General features: G+C 41.1%; 1 protein-coding gene across 4 annotated transcripts in view; it reads right to left on the bottom strand.

Annotated features, from left to right (window-relative positions):
- prim2 (DNA primase subunit 2) overlaps positions 1 to 20,463 on the bottom strand; it is a 212,115-nt gene that overhangs the window by 54,460 nt on the left and 137,192 nt on the right. For all 4 annotated transcript variants that reach the window (XM_078541831.1, XM_078541833.1, XM_078541832.1 and 1 more), the window contains one exon: positions 14,164 to 14,231. In XM_078541831.1, coding sequence (XP_078397957.1) covers positions 14,164 to 14,231 — 68 coding nt within the window. The remainder of the gene's footprint in view (positions 1 to 14,163; positions 14,232 to 20,463) is intronic.

The raw sequence follows: 20,463 nt of genomic DNA, 5'->3' as shown, positions 1-20,463 counted from the left end.
CAATGGTTTCAGGAGGGCAGGAAACAATAACATTTGAAAATGAATGGGGGATAAAAAAAAATGACTAGAGAACTGGGCAAGGAGAGAAAAGGAGGACTTTCATGACCATTTGCCTTTTGCGGCTATTTATGAGCTAAAAGTCTTAATATGGTCAGTTAATTCCAATGTTTGTGACCATCTAATTCTCTAGTTTTTCTCCTGTACCAACACCATTGTTCATGGTCAGGAGGGATAATTTCAGGGAACAAAGCTATTCTGAGGAGGAGGAGGTGGCTGGGAAGAAAGACATCACGAGCTTGCATGGGACACAAATTTTGCATGAAAGCGTGGAAAAGGAACCTGCAAATGAATCAAGAGAACAGAATGGTCACAGTGTGGCAAATGTGATTCAAGTTAAACAGACCTGCTATTCATTTTAATCAGATTGTAGGATTAACAGACGTCCCCTAATAAATACAAACAAAGCATTCGGTTTATGTTTTCAGCCACTTTAAGCCAATTCATTGAGGCCAACTACCACCACATAAATTTTCAAACGGAGATGTTGCAAAGTGATGACAGATTCCTTTTTTTGCTTCTCGAGACCAATGCCACACTGTGCTCAGCTACCATTAAATCAGTTTACTGACTGGCAAGACTGATAAAATCCTCCTTCCCCTGCAGGAAAAGATGCTGAACTACATCAACAGGGCATGGAAAGCATGGGGGCATGAAAGGCACGAATGATTCCTCACTGTAATTACCAGTTCATCCTCATACATGCTGCTCAAGCGTACCCCCACCCCCCCGTAAAGGCATATGGCAATTGTTTAAGGACTCAACCTACCAACTTGCTTAGACATAGGCGCACACAGTCCCAGTGAATAGGGAAGATTTATTCAAGTGCTGGTTCATTGGCAATGCTTCCTGAAGTTTTAGTTCGACATGATCATCTCCAAAAGGACAATCTCACTTAACGGGTTTGGGGGGGGGCCGCGGTTTACCATTAAAATTCTTCTTTTGTACTTAATGCAAATGGCCTGTTCTGATATATTTACATCAACGCTTTCCAATGTTAAAGAGGGAGAACAAAACACTATCTAGGCCAGTGCATTTTAAAGTTTCATGTGCACCTGTGCATCATGTTTTGTTACAATCAAACCAAAGCTAGAAATTAATCAAACAGATTCAACTTCACTTCCACCAGTCTCCTTGCTGTCAGATGGTGTTAGCTTGACACACACTGCTGATTTGGTATCCAGGTAGATGTCCTTATAGGATAGAACACTTTCATTACAATTCCCCAATTATCCCCCATGCATTTCTTCTCATTATTTTATGGACAACGTTACCATCAAAGGTTCGGACGTCTTGTTTTTATTCCTATTAGCAGTCCCGACAACCATATGGGCTAACTAATAAAACTGCTTCCGAAGTAGGCATGAACAACAGAAGGCAACAATTTCTTGACCTTAGCAGCTGCTGCTGGAAATAATGAACACCCTGGTTGCTTTTTTTCTATGGTTACCACAGAGTAATTTACTCAAGAGCTTGCAACTTCTCAGATTCTTTAGTACAAGGCAGCAAGAATACCCTTTGAAGTGCAAAAAGTTGCCCTCACGCTGAGCTTTTCACACTCCATTGCTTATTGCTCTTGTCATGAAAGGAATATTGTATGATAGGCTCAGATTGCTACCTAGAACAGTGTCCCTTAATCAGATCTGATCATTTGAATCCGATGCAATAGGTACAACACACTAGCAGACCCCGTTGACAGTGAGGCATTGCAAAGTCTCAACAGTTGTATACAGTAGAGACAAATATCCCTTAATTATCTGCCCCAGTCAATTTGAAGTCAGTCCCAGTTAGCTAAAAGTACTGAACCATTCACCAAGATTTCAAATTAAACTAAGGCGACACATTATAAATACAAATGTACTATTTAAAGATTTGTCTTTCCCCCCCTCCCCGTGTTATACTCATGTCTAAATCCTACCAAACGCAAAAAAAGCTCATGTCTCAAGCAAGTGCAAAATATTGTGCATTTAAAAATCTGAAATAAACAGTGAATTACTTCTACTTCTTTCAATTTAACTTACTGTATACTCTGCTTACAACCTAGTCTCCTCTACACTGGAGAGACCAAGCTCAGACTGGCTGAACACTTTGCAGAACCTGTCATTCAGACCCTAAGCGTGATCCCAAGCTTCCGGACACGTGCCATTTCAATTTCTGCTTCCACATGGACCTCTCCGTCCTCAGCCTTTTACACTGTTCCAATGAATCTCAATGGAAGCTCAAGGGTCAGCACCTCATCTTTCGATTAGGCACTTTGCAGCCTCGTGAACTCAATACTGAGTTGAACAATTTCAAGTTATAACCATTGTTGCCATTTTGTTGGACAGCAGCTGTGGGCAATGATTCTACTATTGCCATTTACACCTCCTCTAGACCAATCTTTTGGTTTTTTACTTGTTTCATTATTATTGACTTTTGTTTTGCACCACCATTCCATTCATCATTTCCACCTGATCACAGACCTTCCCTTTCATTTTTTACATTCTCTCCTCTCTCTGCTTCCATGTTTGCTTAAAATCTATTACATCTCTAAGACTTCAGAGACTTTGATAACCTATAGCAAGCACTACAAAGCACCGCAGAAGTATCACCAATAATGCCTTTGCAAGATCCTCTAAATCTGGTGGTAAGAAGGGCAGTCCAACAGTAGTGCCCTCTCCCAAGCCAGCAGGCTCAACATGGAGGCACTAATCACACAAAACCAGCTCCGCTGGGCAGAACATGTCGTTCATATGTCTGACATCAGATTCCCAAAGCAACTGCTTTACTCTGAACTCAGTCGCAGCAGGAGATTCCCAGGAGCATTCCTGAAGAGATCAAACATTCCCACCGACACATGGGAGTCCCTGACCTGTGACCAACCAACATGGAGCCAGTACATTTGGGAAGGTACCGAACACAGAGACTCCATTGGGAACATGCAGAGGCCAAGTGAAGGCATCAGAGAGCTCACAAACCTCCAAACAACTCAGCCAACTGACAATTCAAGCACCACCTGCCCCACATGTGGCAGAGTCTGCAGATCGTGCATTGGACTTATCAGCCATCTCAGAACCCATCGAGCCAGAGTGGAAGCAAATCATCCTCGCTCCCGAGGGACTGCCCAAGAATTAAAGAATTTATATCTCTAACTTTTTCCCAGATCATTGACCTAAAGCATTAACTGTTTCTCTCTCCACAGATGTTGTCTGACCTGCTGAGCACTTCCAGCATTTTGTTTCATCTTAAGGAAGCTTCGCTTAAAAATTGAAACTGAACAGTTAGAAGTGGTGCAAACAGAGATTTATTTCAAATTACGAAGGAATGGTTACGATCAAATTATAATTCATCGTTAAAAATGAAAAATTTAGCTCCCCATTTTTGAGAACCGAAATGTTTATTCCACACAGCACATTTTAAGTACCTTTCTCATGGGCAAGGTTCAGCACAATAACATGGGCTCAACAATCAAATTGAAGGGTGCATTATAATGGGAGTGTTCACATACACAACGTTACTTTAAGTTCTTGTGTTAGTAGACTAAGTTCAGCGTACAGGCAAGGATCCTCTGAGTTGATCAACTCCAGTGCAATTTGACTTGCATATTAGGTGAAGCATTTGGTATATTTCCTATGTTCCCTATCTCTTGGGTTTGATGTGTCCTTGCATTTATGAAACATTCCTTTTCCCATGGAGGCCACCTTCACTATAATGCATTAAACGGCAGTTTTAAAAAAGATTTGTCAGCTTTCATGAACTCCTTTAATTCTGCTTTTCTTGCATTTTATATTCATATAGTGCATTTAATGTAGTTAAACAAAGTCCCAAAGAGCTTAACATGAAGCACAATAATAAAAATATTTTTGACCTCAAATTTACAATTTACAAAGTCAATGTGAATGTTTTATATATGATCTTCAGAATTTTCATAAGCGCCATATAAATTAAGCCAGAGGTATTAAAGGGAATATAACTGCATCGATAGAAAGAGGTGCACGAGGTAAAAAGCAATGTTGTTTCCCAGGTATCTTTTCTTGGGCTTCTTTTAATATTCATTTATATAAATGGTTTGGACATAGGCACAACAGGAATGGTAGACATTTGCTGATTATGTCAAATTGCCTGCATAACACTGTGAAAAAGACTTGCATTTATACAGTGCATTTCAAAACCTCAGGACGCCTCAAACCTTTTACATCAAATAAGCTCTTTTTTTTTGAAGTGCAGCCAGTGGTGCAATGTAGAAATCACAGCTGCTAATTTGCACACAAAAAGCTCCCTCCCATAAACAGCAATGTGGTAATGACCAGTAATTTTGTTCTTGTGACGTTGATTGGGGAATGAATATTGGCCAGTACGCGAGGCAGAACACCCCTACTCTTCTTCAAAATGGTGGCTGTGGAATCTTTCATAAGCATTCGAGGGAGGGCAGACAAGAAGTTGGTTTAACGTCTCATCCAAAAAGATGGCACCTCTGACAGTGCAACACTCCCTCAATACTGGATTGGAATGTCAGCGCTGATTTCGTGCAAGTCTGTACAGTGGGGCTTGAACCTGCAACCTTCTGACTCAGTGTTATGAACTCAGTAGAGACCAGTAATCTCTTTTTAAAAAAAGTATTTACTGAAGGAATGAAGCCACAAGATTCCACAGTTTAAAACAGAAGAAGTTTTACTATACAAAAGTCAACAAAGCAAACACTAAATACCCTAACGTGAGTTAAACATGAACTAACAGGCAAATTGTGGTCGAATATAAACTATAAATTGCACACTAAATGGCAGATACAACTGAGACAGATCTTATGAATTGGCTCAGCAGTCCACTCAGGCTGCAGTGATCACACTTAGTCACAAAGTCCTTCAATCTCTGTCTTCCTCGAGGACTGCTCTTCTGTTAGGAGCTAGTCAGTTCCCCAGCCAACAGCAGCACACAACCAACCTGAAGTTCCACAGGCATCGTCTTCACCACTAACGGCATGCTCAACTCAGTCTGGATGGCGTAGATTCCACATTGTTACCTTCAAGTAACAAAAACAGCTGCAAAAACCTATTCTCTTTGCTTATTCTCAGCTTCTGGATCGAGTCTCTTCCTCTCGAGCCTTCTTCAGCTTGTCTGTTCTGCATCAGTGGACTCAACAGCTGCTACTGCACAGCATGGACTGATCTGTCCTTTTACATTTTCTGGGAAACTGGGTTAATCCTATAACCTTTTGTCTTTGAGGCTCTACTTGAGGTCTGGCCTTGGGTTATGCTGATAGTGCCAATCTGGAGAAGCCATTTTCTTGATGACCGAGGTATATGGACAATTTTATTGCGTGCAGCATGTTTTTTGTAAACTGTCTTTAACTGCTGATAAACTGGGCATTAAATTGAGAATCTTTCCAAGTCATAGTAATGATATGGAAACTGCCCCAAAGACAAAAGCCTCCAAGACAAAGGTTATAGGACAACTGCTACTGCACAGCATGGACTGATCTGTCCTTTTATATTTTCAACAAGATTTACTTTTGATTTCCCAACCCCAGCTTGCTCCTGATTTTCTTAGAGATTGGGATGTTCAGTTTCATTTCTGTGTTTACCTTTTCTGCTTCCCCTTCAGCTGCATTTTCAGTTCAATTTCTGCTTTTACGTAGGTGCACCATCCACTACTGACACCCAAGTAGAATTCAAGATAATATTTAGCAGAGTAGAAAGATAGGAAGCACACAACAACTTGGGCCTTTTCTCCAAAGCTGAAGAAAATAATTCAATTACCTAGGATGTGGGAAAGCACATTATTTCAATTATTGACAGTTTTACCTCTAAAAGGATAACTATTTTCTCCACCGGTGATTTTGAATCTCCTTTGGTGGTTCCAAAATAACAAATAAATACTTAAATGGTTATAACTTCTGCCTATTCCAAAGAGGCATTCTTTTCCAAAAACAAACGTCAGTGATTTTCAAACATGTCCATTACTTATAAAACAACTGTCCCTTGAACAGTGCTCTGATATGGTTAGAGCAAAATGATACACTAGCTCAAAACTATTGTTGAAATCATGGCTGGGGGCAGGGAACAACAGGGAGGAACTTGAATTACAGCATTGCAAAATTTGAGCACTATAGTGTTCAGAGAGGAGTTCTTGGACCAATGAAAACAATAGTCCCAATAAGTGATTGTTACTGGTAAGTGAAAAAGTAAAATAACCCTCATGGTCCAACTTTCAATTGTTAGATTGATTTAGACTACTCTTTGAACATGCACATTTTGTCAAAATAGCAACATAAGAACAGGATTCAGCTATTCAGCTCCTCAAGCCTGTTTAGTCAATGAATTATATCGGGGCTTTGTATCTAAATTTAGCTGCCTTGGTCTCATATGCCTTAACACCTTTATCGAACAAAAATCAACATGAACACGTGAAGCATAACTATAATGCATAAACTCAATTGGACTGATGACTGGGGCAGTTTCCATGCCATCACTATGACTTGGAAAGATTCTCAATTTAATGCCCAGTTTATCAGCAGTTAAAAATAGTTTACAAAAGACATGCTGCACACAATAAAATTGTCCATATACCTAGGTCATCAAGAAAATGGCTTCTCCAGGCACTATCAGCATAACCCAAGGCCAGACCTCAGGTAGAGCCTCACAGGCAAAAGGTTATAGGATAAACCCAGGTGTTTTGCCTAGTTTGTTACTGTTGGTACGAGTTACTCCACATACAATAATCACATGGCTTCTACAAATAATTGACATCTTGTCCATCACAATATTCGTTTTTGAGTTAAGAGTAAATCACTGCCCTACTCAGGTGTCAGCTTCTGTGTAACTGTTTTGTACAGCATCATAGCTTGTTACAACTGCTTTCTAAAAGGCACTAATAATGTAATCAGCAATATTTTCAAGGGCTTTAAAGAGGTTGATTCTTCAGAGACACTGAATGTGTTCCCACCCCCTGGGAACAGTGGTAAATGTATTCCATTTGAGCTTTCTATAATTGCTTCAAGTTTAAACCGATACACCAATAGAGGCTAAGATTTAAACAGTCGCTATTATTCCAACACTGGGTCTTGTATAATTTGTGCAATTCTCTGCAAGCCTTTCAAAATGATCAAAGTGGCTACAGAATACTGAAGGCACTAGCACAACATGTTCAATTAGTGTACGAGCACTTTAAGTGACAAGTAACACAATAAGAAGAACAATCGAGATGCACTGAAACACAACTCGCAAAAAAAAAATGCTCACTTCCACAGTCTAATCAAAGCAGAACCCTAAAAGAAATTTGTACTTACTCATGCAGAAATGTTTCCGGGAACATAGCGATTATAAATAGGCTTTAACAACCGAATCGCAAGTTTCAAGTTTTTTTTTAACCTTTACTCCAACGAAAATATTGCGGTTTTGCATGAGAATGAGTAATGGCACCAGGGAAAACTCCCTTGGTTCTTCTTTAACATCGTGCAGTTGGATCTATTACGTTCACCTGAGGGGGCAGAGAGCGCTCGGGCTAGCATCTCAACCAAAAGACAGCAGCGCCAACAGTTCAGTGCTCAAAGGTCAGCCTGGATTATACATTTGAGTCTCTGCAACTTGGGCTGAGACCATAACAGAGGAGGCTTTTGTGAACCATCAACACAAGTATGGACCAATTGGCCAAATGGCCTGTCTCTGAGCTGTGCATTGCATGTAATTCTCCACCATCCTGAGGCCTCAGCCATTTCTCCCAGGAGCAAAGAATCGCCTTTTTAGAAAAAATAGATAACATTACTCCAACTATCGTTGTGTTTTCTTTCTAATGAGAAAATTCTTCAGGTCAATAATAAAAACATAAGGTGTATCAGCATATCAAAAAGAAATGACAGACTACCATTTCAGTTTGGAGCTTGCTTACAAAGATGCGGAAAGTTAGGAGAGATTTTGGTTTATATATGCACACACAGGGGGATGTTAAGTCGCTGAATGCCTGATCAGAACAAGTGCTGCAAGCAGTATCCAGAATAGTTATGAGTGGACAAGGAATTGAAGGAGGAAAAAATTTAGGAAAAGGGCAGAGGGAATGGGACAATGTGCATAGCTCTTTTCAGAGTGCGGTACAGGTACAATGGGCTGAATGACTGACATTTTATTGAGCTGTAATAAAAGGATTTTTTTTTTTAAGAAAGCAGAAAGTTATCAACGACTGACTTTTTTTGAAGCTTTTTTCACACATCCTACTGTCACTATAGGGTTCATTGCTTCTACACAGAGCATTGTGAGTGAATGGGCATGGAAGTACCTTAGCTTGGCATGGGGGGCATGAGCACCCATAGGGAGTGGGTGGGGTCATATCTTGGCTTGGGGCCATAGAAACATAGAAAATAGGAGCAAGAGAAGGTCATTCAGCCCTTCAAGCCTGCTCCATCATTTAATATGATCATGGCTGATCCTCTATCTCAACGCCGTACTCCCGTGCACTCCTCATGCGCCTTGACATGAGTGCCCATAGGGGGTGTTTGGGGGGCATGAGGTAGCAAGAATGGAGCTTGGGGAGTGTATGGGGGTGACGAGTACGAGGGCCTGTTTTTATTATAACTGGGACACAGTCCCACAGCACCAAGGCGGGCTTATTAAACAGCCCACCTCCGCACCCAGCAGCCCGTGGCTGCCTCCAAACCTTTTCCTAGGTCGGCTGGCCCAACTCCAGTCCTTTACCCGTGACTCCACCCAACCCCAATGAAAATCCCTTCCTTGTGGACACTTTCTCCCAAGGTGGGCAGGCTGAGCCAGGAATTTTCCCAACACGAGGGTGAAAATCCAGCCCAATGACTCTCCTGATCCCTTCTGCCAAAATGCATCACCTCACACTTCTCTCTATTAAAATCCACTTGCCCATTCTACTAGATAAAAGCAAAGAACTGCAGATGCTGGAAATCCAAAACAAAAACAAAAACACCTGGAAAAACTCAGCAGGTCTGGCAGCATCGATGGAGAGGAGCACAGTTGACGTTTCGAGTCCTCATGACCCTTCAACAGAACTAAGTAAAAATAGAAAAGGGGTGAAATACAAGCTGGTTTGAAGGGTGGGGGTGGGACAAGAAGAGCTAGGTAGAGGGCCAGTGATAGATGGAGATAACCAAAAGATGTCACAGACAAAAGGACAAAGAGGTGTTGAAGGTGGTGATATTATCTAAAGGAATGTGCTGAACGTCAACTGTGCTCCTCTCCACCGATGCTGCCAGACCTGCTGAGTTTTTCCAGGTATTTTTGTTTTTGTTTTGGATTTCCAGCATCCACAGTTCTTTGCTTTTATCTAGTAGAATGGGCAGGTGGCAGAAGGGATCAGGAGAGTCATTGGGCTGAATTAGCACATTCCTTTAGATAATATCACCACCTTCAACACCTCTTCGTCCTTTTGTCTGTGACATCTTTTGATTATCCCCACCTATCACTGGCCCTCTACCTAGCTCTTCTTGTCCCAACACCCACCCCCCTTTAAACCAGCTTATATTTCACCCCTTTTCTATTTTTACTTAGCTCTGTTGAAGGGTCATGAGGACTCGAAACGTCAACTGTGTTCCTCTCCACCGATGCTGCCAGACTTGCTGAGTTTTTCCAGGTATTTTTGTTTTTGTTTTGCCCATTCTACTAGCCTATGTCCTGCTGCAATCCAATTGGTTTCACCCCCAATGTTTGCCACACCATTAAGTTTGTTATCATTGGCAAATTCTATTCCTTTCTCCCTCATGTAGTTAACTAGCTTCCTCTTAAATGTATCTATGCTATTTGCCTCAACTATGGGGTAGCAAGTTCCACATTCTAATCACTGGGTAAAGAAGTTTCTCTTGAATTCTTAATTGGATTTATTGGTGACTACCTTATTTACAATCTCTAGTTTTGGTATCCCCACACAAGTGGAAGCATCATATCTAAGATTACAAAAGGCGTAAAGGATGTCCTTATTCACACCTGGTCAACCAATGCCTCGATTTTAAAATTCTTATTCTGGTTTTCAAATCCCTCCAAAATTTGACTCCTTCCTGTCTCTGTCATCTCCTCCAGCCTCAAAACCCTCAGATATCTGAGCTCCTCTAATTCTGGCCTCTTGAGCATCCCTGATTTTAATTATTTATTGTGAGGGGAATTAATTACAAAAGTAGGGAGGTTATGCTTCAGTTATACAGGGCACTGGTGGGACTACATTTGGAGCACTATGTATAGTATTGGTCTCCTTATTTAAAGAAAGATGTAAATGCATTAGCAGTTCAGAGAAGGTTTGCTAAACTAATACCTGGATTGATAAAAACAAAATACTACGGATGCTGGAAATCTGAAACAAAAACAGAAAATGCTGGAAAAACTCAGCAGGTCTAGCAGCATCTGTGGAGAGAGAAACAGACTTAACGTTTCAAGTCCGTATGACCCTTCTTCAGAGCTGTAAATACAGCTAGGGGTCACTGTTTAAAAATAAGGGGTCATCCATTTGAGACAGTCCGTATGACCCTTCTTCAGAGCTGTGAAGAAGGGTCATATGGATTCGAAACATTAACTCTGTTTCTCTCTCCACAGATGCTGCCAGACCTGTTGAGTTTTTCCAGCATTTTCTGTTTTTGTTATCTAGTCCTAACTACATTACTGTTTGTGGGATCTTACTCTATGCAAATTAATTGTTGTGTTTCCTACACTACAGCGGTGACTACTTTTCAAAACGTATTTCAATGGCTGTAAAACACATTGGGAAGCCCTGAGGTTGTAAAAGGAAGTTATATAAATCGAAGTCTTTGTTCCTTTTCCATTAAATCCAATTAAGAATTCAAGAGAAACTTCTTTACCCAGTGATTAGAATGTGGAACTTGCTACCCCATAGTTGAGGTAAATAGCATAGATACATTTAAGAGGAAGCTAGTTAACTACATGAGGGAGAAAGGAATAGAATTTGCCAATGATAACAAACCTGGAAATCTGATTCAGGTAAGGAATATTTCTGGTTCTTGCCAGCCTTGTCATTCCAAAAGAGCAAAGTTTGCATGCTATCTTGTTTTCAAGTCTTGATGCATTGATTTCCTTAACATCCTTTTAGGCAGACAGATATGCATCTAAGTATTTTCTTGGAAATAACACCATTCCATCTTCCATCAGATTGTTTACAGTGTCTATACTAACATGACTGTGACCCATATCTATCACACAAACAAGTACTAATCTCTTAAGTGTAAACTTGATCATCAGAACCAGAAATATTAAATGGCCTGCACTAAGAAAAAGCAGACAGTAATACAAAATGAAGAGAATTGACTACTATTTTTTCTTAGAAATCAGTGCATTTTTCATGTAAAACTGATCAAAATGTAGCATGCAGAACTTGCAAAATGAAAATGGAACCACTAGTGTTTGAAGCAGGGAATGATTTCTTTTGGTATATGGAAAAAACATGCTAATAGTAAGAAGCCGAAGCACAGATGCCTAGGAAGACTACAGTGAGCAGCTAAATTTAAGATTATGAAGGGATTTGGGAGGAAAGATGTAGACAGGATCTTTCCAAATGTGTGGGAGTCCAAAACCAGGGGTCAAAAATATAAGACAGTCACTAATGAATCCAACGACTAATAAATCTGACAGGCTATTCAGGAGAAGCTTCTTTACCAGAGAGTTAGGAGGATGTGGAACATGGAGTAGTCGAGGCGGATGGCATTTATAGGCGAAGCTGGATAAGTAGATGGGGGAAGAAAGGACTAGAAGGTTATGCTGACAGGGTGAGAAAAAGATGGGTAGGAAGCAGCGGGAGTGGAGGATAAACATTGGCACAGACAAGTTTGGCTGAATGACCTGTTTTTGTGCTTGGCATTCGATGTAAGTTGCTAGCCTCCATAGGCAAGATAACTAGCACAACATACATGTCTAAGCAAACAGGCTGTGCCCTCCATCTTGTCCCGTCTAATGCTTCAAGACTACGTTCAGTGGACATGCCATAGCCACAGATGAAATAATATTGCAGTTAACAAAACGTAAGCACAGACAATGTGTTTTGCTGCTTTGAAAGTACATGCTTTGCCGTAACACGTTTCCATCTCACAATGTTGGTCAGCATATCTGGGAAAAGGCTATGGAACACTGATAAAAGGCGTGACACTTTACAGTAGCAGGTTTATAATTTTGCTGCCCTCTTAGGCACTTGGGCTATTAGTTACTGATAAATTTTACAGATTCTCCGGGTCAGGCACTAGAACATGAGGAGTTACTATGGAAACAAATTTTTAAAGCCTCTGAAACATGAGATCCCAGCTTGTTCAGAGACTTTAACTTTCAGTGAATTCAGTGTCACAATGTTTACCATCTGACACGGTGGAAAATGTAACTGAAAGATTTGAAAGAATAATACAAGATTGTTGCCTAGCTCAGCTTGTTAAAGAAGCAGAGTGATCATATACCAGAAATAGTGTTTAGTAGCAAGCCTAACTTGGTTACCACACCTCCACATGTGACAGCGAACGGGAAAAACATTGGAATAGTCAATTGAGAAAGTAACAAAAGCATGGATGAGGGTTGCAACAACAGTTAAACGGAAGTAGGGGCAGAGATGGGCAATATTACAAAGATGGAAGTATGTGCTCTTGTTGATGGGCAGGATATGGGACCAGATGCTCAGTTCAGGTTAATTAGGACTCTGAAGTTATTCACAGCTTGGTCAGGCTCAGTGACTAGGCAGGGGGATAAAAACAGTGGTGAGCAGAACGGGTTTGAGTCAGACACAAAGACTTTGGTCTTCTGGATACTTAATTCAAGGAAATTGTAATTGATCCAGGATTGAATGCGGGACAAACACTGACAAAAACGAGATATTGGTGGGGTCGAGGGGAGTGCCAATGCACATGTGGAACCTGGCCTCATGACTTCAACAGATGACACAGAAGGGTGGCGTGTAGACGAGAAACAGGAAGTGTTGGGAAAGTGGTGGGCAGGTTGGCGGGGGATACCATGATGAACCATGTCAAAAGCTGCAGATAGGTTAAGAAGCAAGACTGCACCATGGTTAGTAGGTTGTCATTCGTGCCTCCAATTAGGGTCATTTCAGCACTGTGACAGGGGTAGAAACCCGAGTGCAGTTATGGAAAAGGTAGTCATGGATTTGGGAGACAATGCATTCAAGAACTGTGAACGGAAAGGAAGGTTGGAGATGGAGTGGCGATTTAGAAGGGCAGAGAAGCCAAGGACAGCTTATTTGAGGATGTGGGTAATACCGACAGATTTGAAAGCGAGAGGGACACAGGTTAGTTAGGAGCGAGGCAAGAGCTGTGTCTCATTGATAAGATGAGTTTGGAGAGGTCATATGGGGAGATCGGAAAGAAACAAGACAAAGATGCAAATCCGTGGCAAGGGTGGGGGAGGGATGCAGCTAAAGCAGCTGAACCGATAGTTTCAATCTTAAGTGACAAAGATGTCTATGATTTCCTCCCAGTGGAGAAAGAGATAAGGGCTATCTGCGCATTTTAGGCTCAACAAAATCCCCAGCTGAAATTAAAAAGTACTTCTGTAATTTTCCATTCTTGATAAACATGCCCCTGAATTTGTAACTGCGGGTTACAACTGTGGCAAACCACGGGTACCCCAAATAACTATTCATATAGTGAAACCCATCAGCTTAGCCCAGGAACCCCTAAAGCTGCAGCTTGAAATATTAAATTAAAACATGAGTGAACTTTACTAATACAATAAAAGTTACCAGCATTGCTTTCTGCTACCTCTTAAGACACAATTACTACAGATCTCATAGAAGTGATCAGGAAAGCAAAGCAATATTTCTTTCACAAATTGACATTTATCATACATGTAACATTCCTTACATTATAGACTCAGTGCAACAACAGACTCAGTGCAACAACAGACCCAGTGCATTTTAAACTAAAGGGCAAGCCTGGCTGCTGAGCAAAACATGTTCTTCCAATTGTCCACTATTGTTAAAACATCTGGTAAATATTACATTTCCTTTTATGGAAGCATATACTGAAGAAAACTACAGCAACCTTGCAGTCAATGCATTCACTTTGGCGTTATAGCCTAGATCTTGTATGTAGCAAATCATAGTGATAAGATCCTCATCAGTGCAGGATTAAGTTTCGTTTATGACTGCGTTTAAACTCGTCATACAAGGAGTAATTACCTGAGGTGGTTCAGCAGGGGCTGGAGTCGCTCATCTGACTGTATAACAGGCAGTGATCTTGACGCAATCTGCAGAAGAGAGAGAATTTTGTAGCAAGACCCGATTCACAAAGCAACAGTAAAGCCAAATGAATCAATGCACAACAAAAATTTCCCAAGGAGCACAATATCAAGTCAACAATACACCCCATTCACAAGTTCTGAAAAGTACATATCTCTTCTTCGAGATTAGAAGCAAAGGAACAGGGGTAGGCCATTCAACCCCTCAAGCCTGTTTCACCATTCAGCTAGATCATGGTTGATCTGCACCTTAACTCCATTTAACCACTTTGGTTCCGTAACTCCTGTCTAACAGAAATCTATCAATGTTAAAATTTTCAACTAACTCCCAGCCTCAACATCTTAGTGGGGAAGAGTTTCAGATTTCCACTAGACTTTGTGTGAAGAAGTGCTTCCTGATATCACCCTTAATGACTATTTTTAAGGATATACCCCTTTGACCTGGACTCTTCCCCCACCCACCACCCTGAAGAAAGAGTTCCTCCATACCTATCCTATCAAATTCTCATGTTAGCAGGCTGTTACTAGTGGGATACTGCAAAGATTAGTGCGAGAGCCACAGCGTTCATAATCTATATCAACGATTTGGATGTGGGGGTCAAATGTAATATTTCCAAATTTGCTGATGATACAAGACTGGTGGGAATGTGAGCTGTGAGGAGGATGCAAGGAGGCTTTAAGCAGACTTGGGCAGGCTATGTGAATGGGTAGGAACAAGGCAGATGGAATATGTGAATAAGTGTGAAGTTGTCTACTTTGGTATTTCTTAAATGGTGAGAGGTTGGGAAGTGCAGGTGTCCAAAGGGACCTGAATGTCCTTGTTCATGAGTCACTAAAAACTCACATGCAGGTACAGTAAGTAATTAGGGAGGCAAATGGTATGTTGGCTTTCATCACCAAAGAGGTTTGAGTACAAGAGTAAAGATGTCTTGCTGCAATGGTATAGAGCCTTGGTGAGACTGCGCCTGGAGTAGTATGTACAGTTTTGGTCTCTTTATTTAAGGATGGACATAGTTGCCATCGAGGGAGTGCAACAGGGGCTCACCAGACTAATCCCTGGGATGGTGGGATTGTGGTATGAGGAGAGATTGAGGAAACTGGGCCTGGATTCTCTAGAGTTTCTGAGAATGAGGGGTGATCTCAATGAAATTTACAAAATACTTAAAAGGGTGTGGCAATGTAGACGGAGACAGAATGCTTCCCCTGGCTGGTGAGTCTAGAACCAGGGGACACAGTCTCAGAATAAGGGGCAGGCCATTTAAGATTGAGATGAGGAGGAATTTCTTCACTCACAGGGTGGTGAATCTTTGGAATCCCATAATCATTGAGCATGTTCAAGGCAGAAATCGATATATTTCTGGATACTAATGACATTGCGGAATATGGGGATAGCGTGGGAAAGTGGCGTTGAGGTAGATGATCAGCCATGATCTAACTGAATGGCGGAGCAGGCTCAATGGGCCAAGTGGCCTACTCCTGATCCTATGTTCCTAAATCCTTTAATCATCTTAATCGCCCCAATTAGTTCACTCATTAATCATCCATAGTTAAGGAAATACAATAATTCACAACCTGTTGTCATAATTCAGCATTTTTAACCCTGGTATAACTTTAGTGAAACCACACTGCACCTCCTCCAAGATAAACCTATCCTTCCTGAGGTGCAGTCTGCAGAACTGGAGTCTAACTAGGGCTCTGCATAGCTGTAACTTATACCTGCTTTGTATTCCAACACCTTTGAGATGAACTGCAGTATTCCATCAGCCTGTTTAATAATCTTTTGTACCTGTTGACCAGGTTTGAGTGATTTGTGCTGGGATTGCCATCATTTAGCTCATCCACAGTTCCTTGCTTCTTGATGAAGATAAATGAGGTGTCAGTTGTGGCTCAGTTCATAGCACCCTCGCCTTTGAATCAGAGGGTTGTGGGTTCATGTCCCACTCCCGGAAAACCAAGAACTGTGATTGTACTCGAAAGAGTTGTGACTGTTGATAACTCGAAAGAGTTTGATGAAGATAAATGTTGGAAAATTGCACGCCTACCCTCAAACCCTCTAACCTTTGCAGCTCTGAAAGTATTTGGAGACAAGATCTGAGGAAACACCATTAATATTTCTTTCTACAGTGTTATGATCACCGTGGAAACTAAAAGAACCAAACTTACAATTGACCTCAATGGAAGAAACTGATTGGCAAGATTTCACATTGTATAATTTTCACTTTATCAAATCAAAATCGACATAAATTAATGGGCAAATTGTATTCAAAAAAATTATAAATTGCACTTTAAATAGCCAATACATAAAAGATAGACCTCACAGGTTTACTGGTAGTCCCCTTCACACATATAGCACCACATTAAGCTTTCACAACTCTGTCTTCCTCAGGTAGAGTTCAATTCCTTTTCTTCATGCAGGATTTGGTCATTGAGTCACCTCAGCTTTACTCCAACCAAGTTCCACAGATATGGTAGTTACCAAAAGGGTGCACTTCTGCAGAACTTCCTTAGTTTAGTTCACAACAGTCTTGATGGCATAGATTCCGCAGAGTCACCATATGACCATTCTGTAACACCCTGGAGAAATGCATGGCCGGCTGTGGTTAATCAGTCCATTCAAAAACTGAAGTAACTTAATTTCATTATCCTTGCTAACTCTGGCCCTCAGGCTTTCTTTATTTCAACCGTCTCACACACACATACACATTCCTCAGCATGCCTAAACTGCTCTACTACTGGAATCTGATCCCCAAGAGCTCAGTGATTTCCTTTTGGATTCAATCAGCCCTGTTTCCTTAGCAACCCGAAGTCACAGTCTGATTTCTCAAAAATCTGATGTCACAGCCAGGAATCTAAAGTCACAACCCCCTTTCCCTGAAAGCTTGAATTTTAGCTTCTCTTTCAGTTAGGAACTGTCTCAAAAAAAAATGGCTTTGAAACGAAAGTTGGTGTCCCAACCAGAATATTCGACAAGCCGTCGACACAGACAACTTGCACACACTTACCCCCGATCCCACAAATCACAGATTTCATCAAAGCAGCATAAATCTATGATTGTTATTATTTTGCTTCTTTATTTTAAAAACTGATCCAGTTTTGTGTGTAATGCAGATACTTTGCACAAGGATGGCTGGGGAAGAAAATGAGCATGTGGACACTGCAGCAGTAAGCAATGAGGTTGGGCCGAGTTGTGGGAACTTATTGAGGGCGCAAAAATTGAATCAAGCACAAAAAAGGGAAATTATTCAATTCCCCAATCAGCTTGACGCAGGAGCTTTTCTTTAAATGCTTATTTTTTCAATCTCATTTTTCTCCACCAAAAATATGTTGTATGGATATAGAAAAAAAGGTGACTTGGGGAAAGGGGCAAGAGGCAATAGAAAGGGGCAAGAGGCAATAGAAAGGGGCAAGAGGCAATAGAAAGGGGCAAGAGGCAATAGAAAGGGGCAAGAGGCAACAGAAAGGGGCAAGAGGCAACAGAAAGGGGCAAGAGGCAATAGAAAGGGGCAAGAGGCAATAGAAAGGGGCAAGAGGCAATAGAAAGGGGCAAGAGGCAATAGAAAGGGGCAAGAGGCAATAGAAAGGGGCAAGAGGCAATAGAAAGGGGCAAGAGGCAATAGAAAGGGGCAAGAGGCAATAGAAAGATTCCCAGGGATAGACAAAAAGCCAGATGCCGAAAATCTGAAATTAAAACAGAAAATACTGCAAATACTCAGGCCTGGCAACAGTAGAGGGGAGAGAAACAGTTAACATATCAAAACTGGAAGGTGTTAAAGATTTAATAGGGATTAAACAAGTGCCAAGGCAGGGAAAGAGCAAACAGTAAGGATTGTTATAGGGTGAAAGGCAGGGGTGAGAGTTTTAACCAACACGCAACAGAGAACAGAAAACAAAGGTGAACAAGGTAAGAGACAAATGGAAACCCCATCAGAGAGAAATTCTTGCTTGAGGTGGACATTCCTGGCAGAGAGGTGACAGTGAATTGAAACAAAAGCAAAATGAAGCAGATGTTAATATGAAAGCAGAAAACACTAGAAATACTCAGCAGCCACGCAGCATATGTGGAGAGAGAAGCAGTTAACGTCTCAGGCCTGTGATCATTCATTTGAACATCAACCTGAAAATGTTAACTCTGTTTCTCTCCACAGATGTTGCTTGACCTGCTGGCGATTTCCATCATTTTCTGTTTTTATTTAAGATTTCCAGCATCTGCAGTATTTTGCTTTTGTGAAGTGGATGCTAGGTGATTTTACCAAAAGATGAAGTTAGATTGCCTACTGCAATAAATTATTCTTTGTTTTTTTAATACAGGTTGCCTTTCAACATCCAACACTGCTCCATTTCCTACCTCTCTCTGACCTGGAGTTTTTGGAGCTGTTATTAGCATTGTGAGCAGAAATTCCATACATCATTTTAAACGGATCTCATGTTTCTATCGCTGTAAAAAAATTTAAACAGATTAGCCCAAATAGCTCCACTTGTTCAACTTTAAGCCCCTCTCTTTAACCATAGCATGTTAAAACTAAAAGCTTCCCTTTTCAAGTTGAATGTACATTTGTAATCATTTCTTGAAAACCATTCTATTGTTGCTTTAAGTGCTGTATGCCAATTTATCCCACCACCTCATCTCTGCTCGCCTCTCACCTTTCTACAACCTGTCCTCATCCAATCGGGTGGCATTAGTTTCTAAACTAACAATTTCTCATTTGAGTTGGATTGTGATGCTTCGCATGGGCATTATCAAACAAAATCCAACAGCGAGCCACAAAGCAGGTGCTATGACAGATGACCAACAGCTTGGTCAAAGAGATAGGCTATAAGAAGCGACTTAAAGGAACAGAGAGGTGTTTAGAGGTTCGGTGTGGAAATTCGAGCTTAGAGTCGAGGCAGCTGAAAGCGTCACTGGCAATGGTGCAGCGCACAAAAAAAAAAATCAGGGATGCTCGACCGGCCAGAATTGGAGGAGCCAGGAGATCTCAGAAGGTTGTAGGGCTACAGAATATTGTGGGATAGGGAGGAGCAAGGCCATACAGAGGATTTTTAAGACAAAAGGCGTGCAGGTCCCATTCAAAACAAAGATAAGGACTCATGGAGTTGGGGGGCGATATAATAACATGGATAGAGGATTGCTTAACTGACAGGAAGCATTGAATAGGGATACATGGAGCATTCTCAAGTTGGCAGGCTCTAACTAGTGGAGTACCACAAAGATCAGTGCTAAGGCCTCAACTATTTACAATCTATATTAAAGGGATAAGATAAAGAGATGGAGAGAAAAGTATCCAAGTTTGTTGATGATACAAAGCTGGGTGGGGATACAACATGTGAGGACAAAGAGAGGCTAAAAAGAGATATAGACAGGATATCTAAAGTGGACAACAAGGGAGCAGATTTAATACTAAATGGGGAAGTTTTCAGGTTATTCACTTTAGTAGTAAGAATATATTACATACCAAATGTCCACATTTTCCATTATTGTCCAGTTTGCAGATAGGTTTCTGTTGATGCTACTCAAAATAGATCTTCCTGCAGAATCACTGCTTCCACTTCCTTACCTTTTTTCCCTAAACTCTGCACATTACAATACGCGTTGTAACCTCACATTTTTAAAAAATATATAGCCGCTCCATTATGTTTATTCTTGTCTAAGCCATCTGCCCATCTTTAATTCAGTCCTTTTCCCCATTTGATTTCATTCCTCATACTGGGTGCAGACTGGGTGACCGCTTTGCGGAACACCTTCGGTCTGTCCGCAAGCATGACCCAGACCTTCCTATCACTTGCCATTTCAACACCACCCTGCTCTCATGCCCACACGTCCGTCCTTGGCCTGCTGCAATGTTCCAGTGAAGCTCAACGCAAACTGAAGGAACAGCACCTCATCTTCCGATTAGGCACTTCACAGCCTTCCAGACTTAACATTGAGTTCAACAACTTCAGATCATGAACTCTCTCCTCCATCCTCACCACATTTTGATCCCCTTTTTTCAAATATTCATTTTTTAATGTTTATATACATATTTTTTTCCCACCTATTTCTATTATTTTTTTAAAAATGTATTTCCATTTATTGTTTTATCCCCACCTTTTAGCTTATTTCGAATTTTTTCTCCCACATCGTACCCCCCCACCCCATCCCACTCAGGGCATCTGTCACTTGCTTATCCTGCTTTCTACTCTTAGTGTCACCATTAGCACCTCCTTTAGCCACTATCACCACCATCAACACCCCTTTGACTTTTTG

This window comes from Cetorhinus maximus, chromosome 5, assembly GCF_964194155.1.
Source record: "Cetorhinus maximus chromosome 5, sCetMax3.hap1.1, whole genome shotgun sequence".
NCBI classification, from domain to species: Eukaryota; Metazoa; Chordata; class Chondrichthyes; order Lamniformes; family Cetorhinidae; genus Cetorhinus; species Cetorhinus maximus.
Note: the sequence above shows the minus strand (reverse complement) of the source record. Positions and strands in the feature narration are given on the sequence as shown.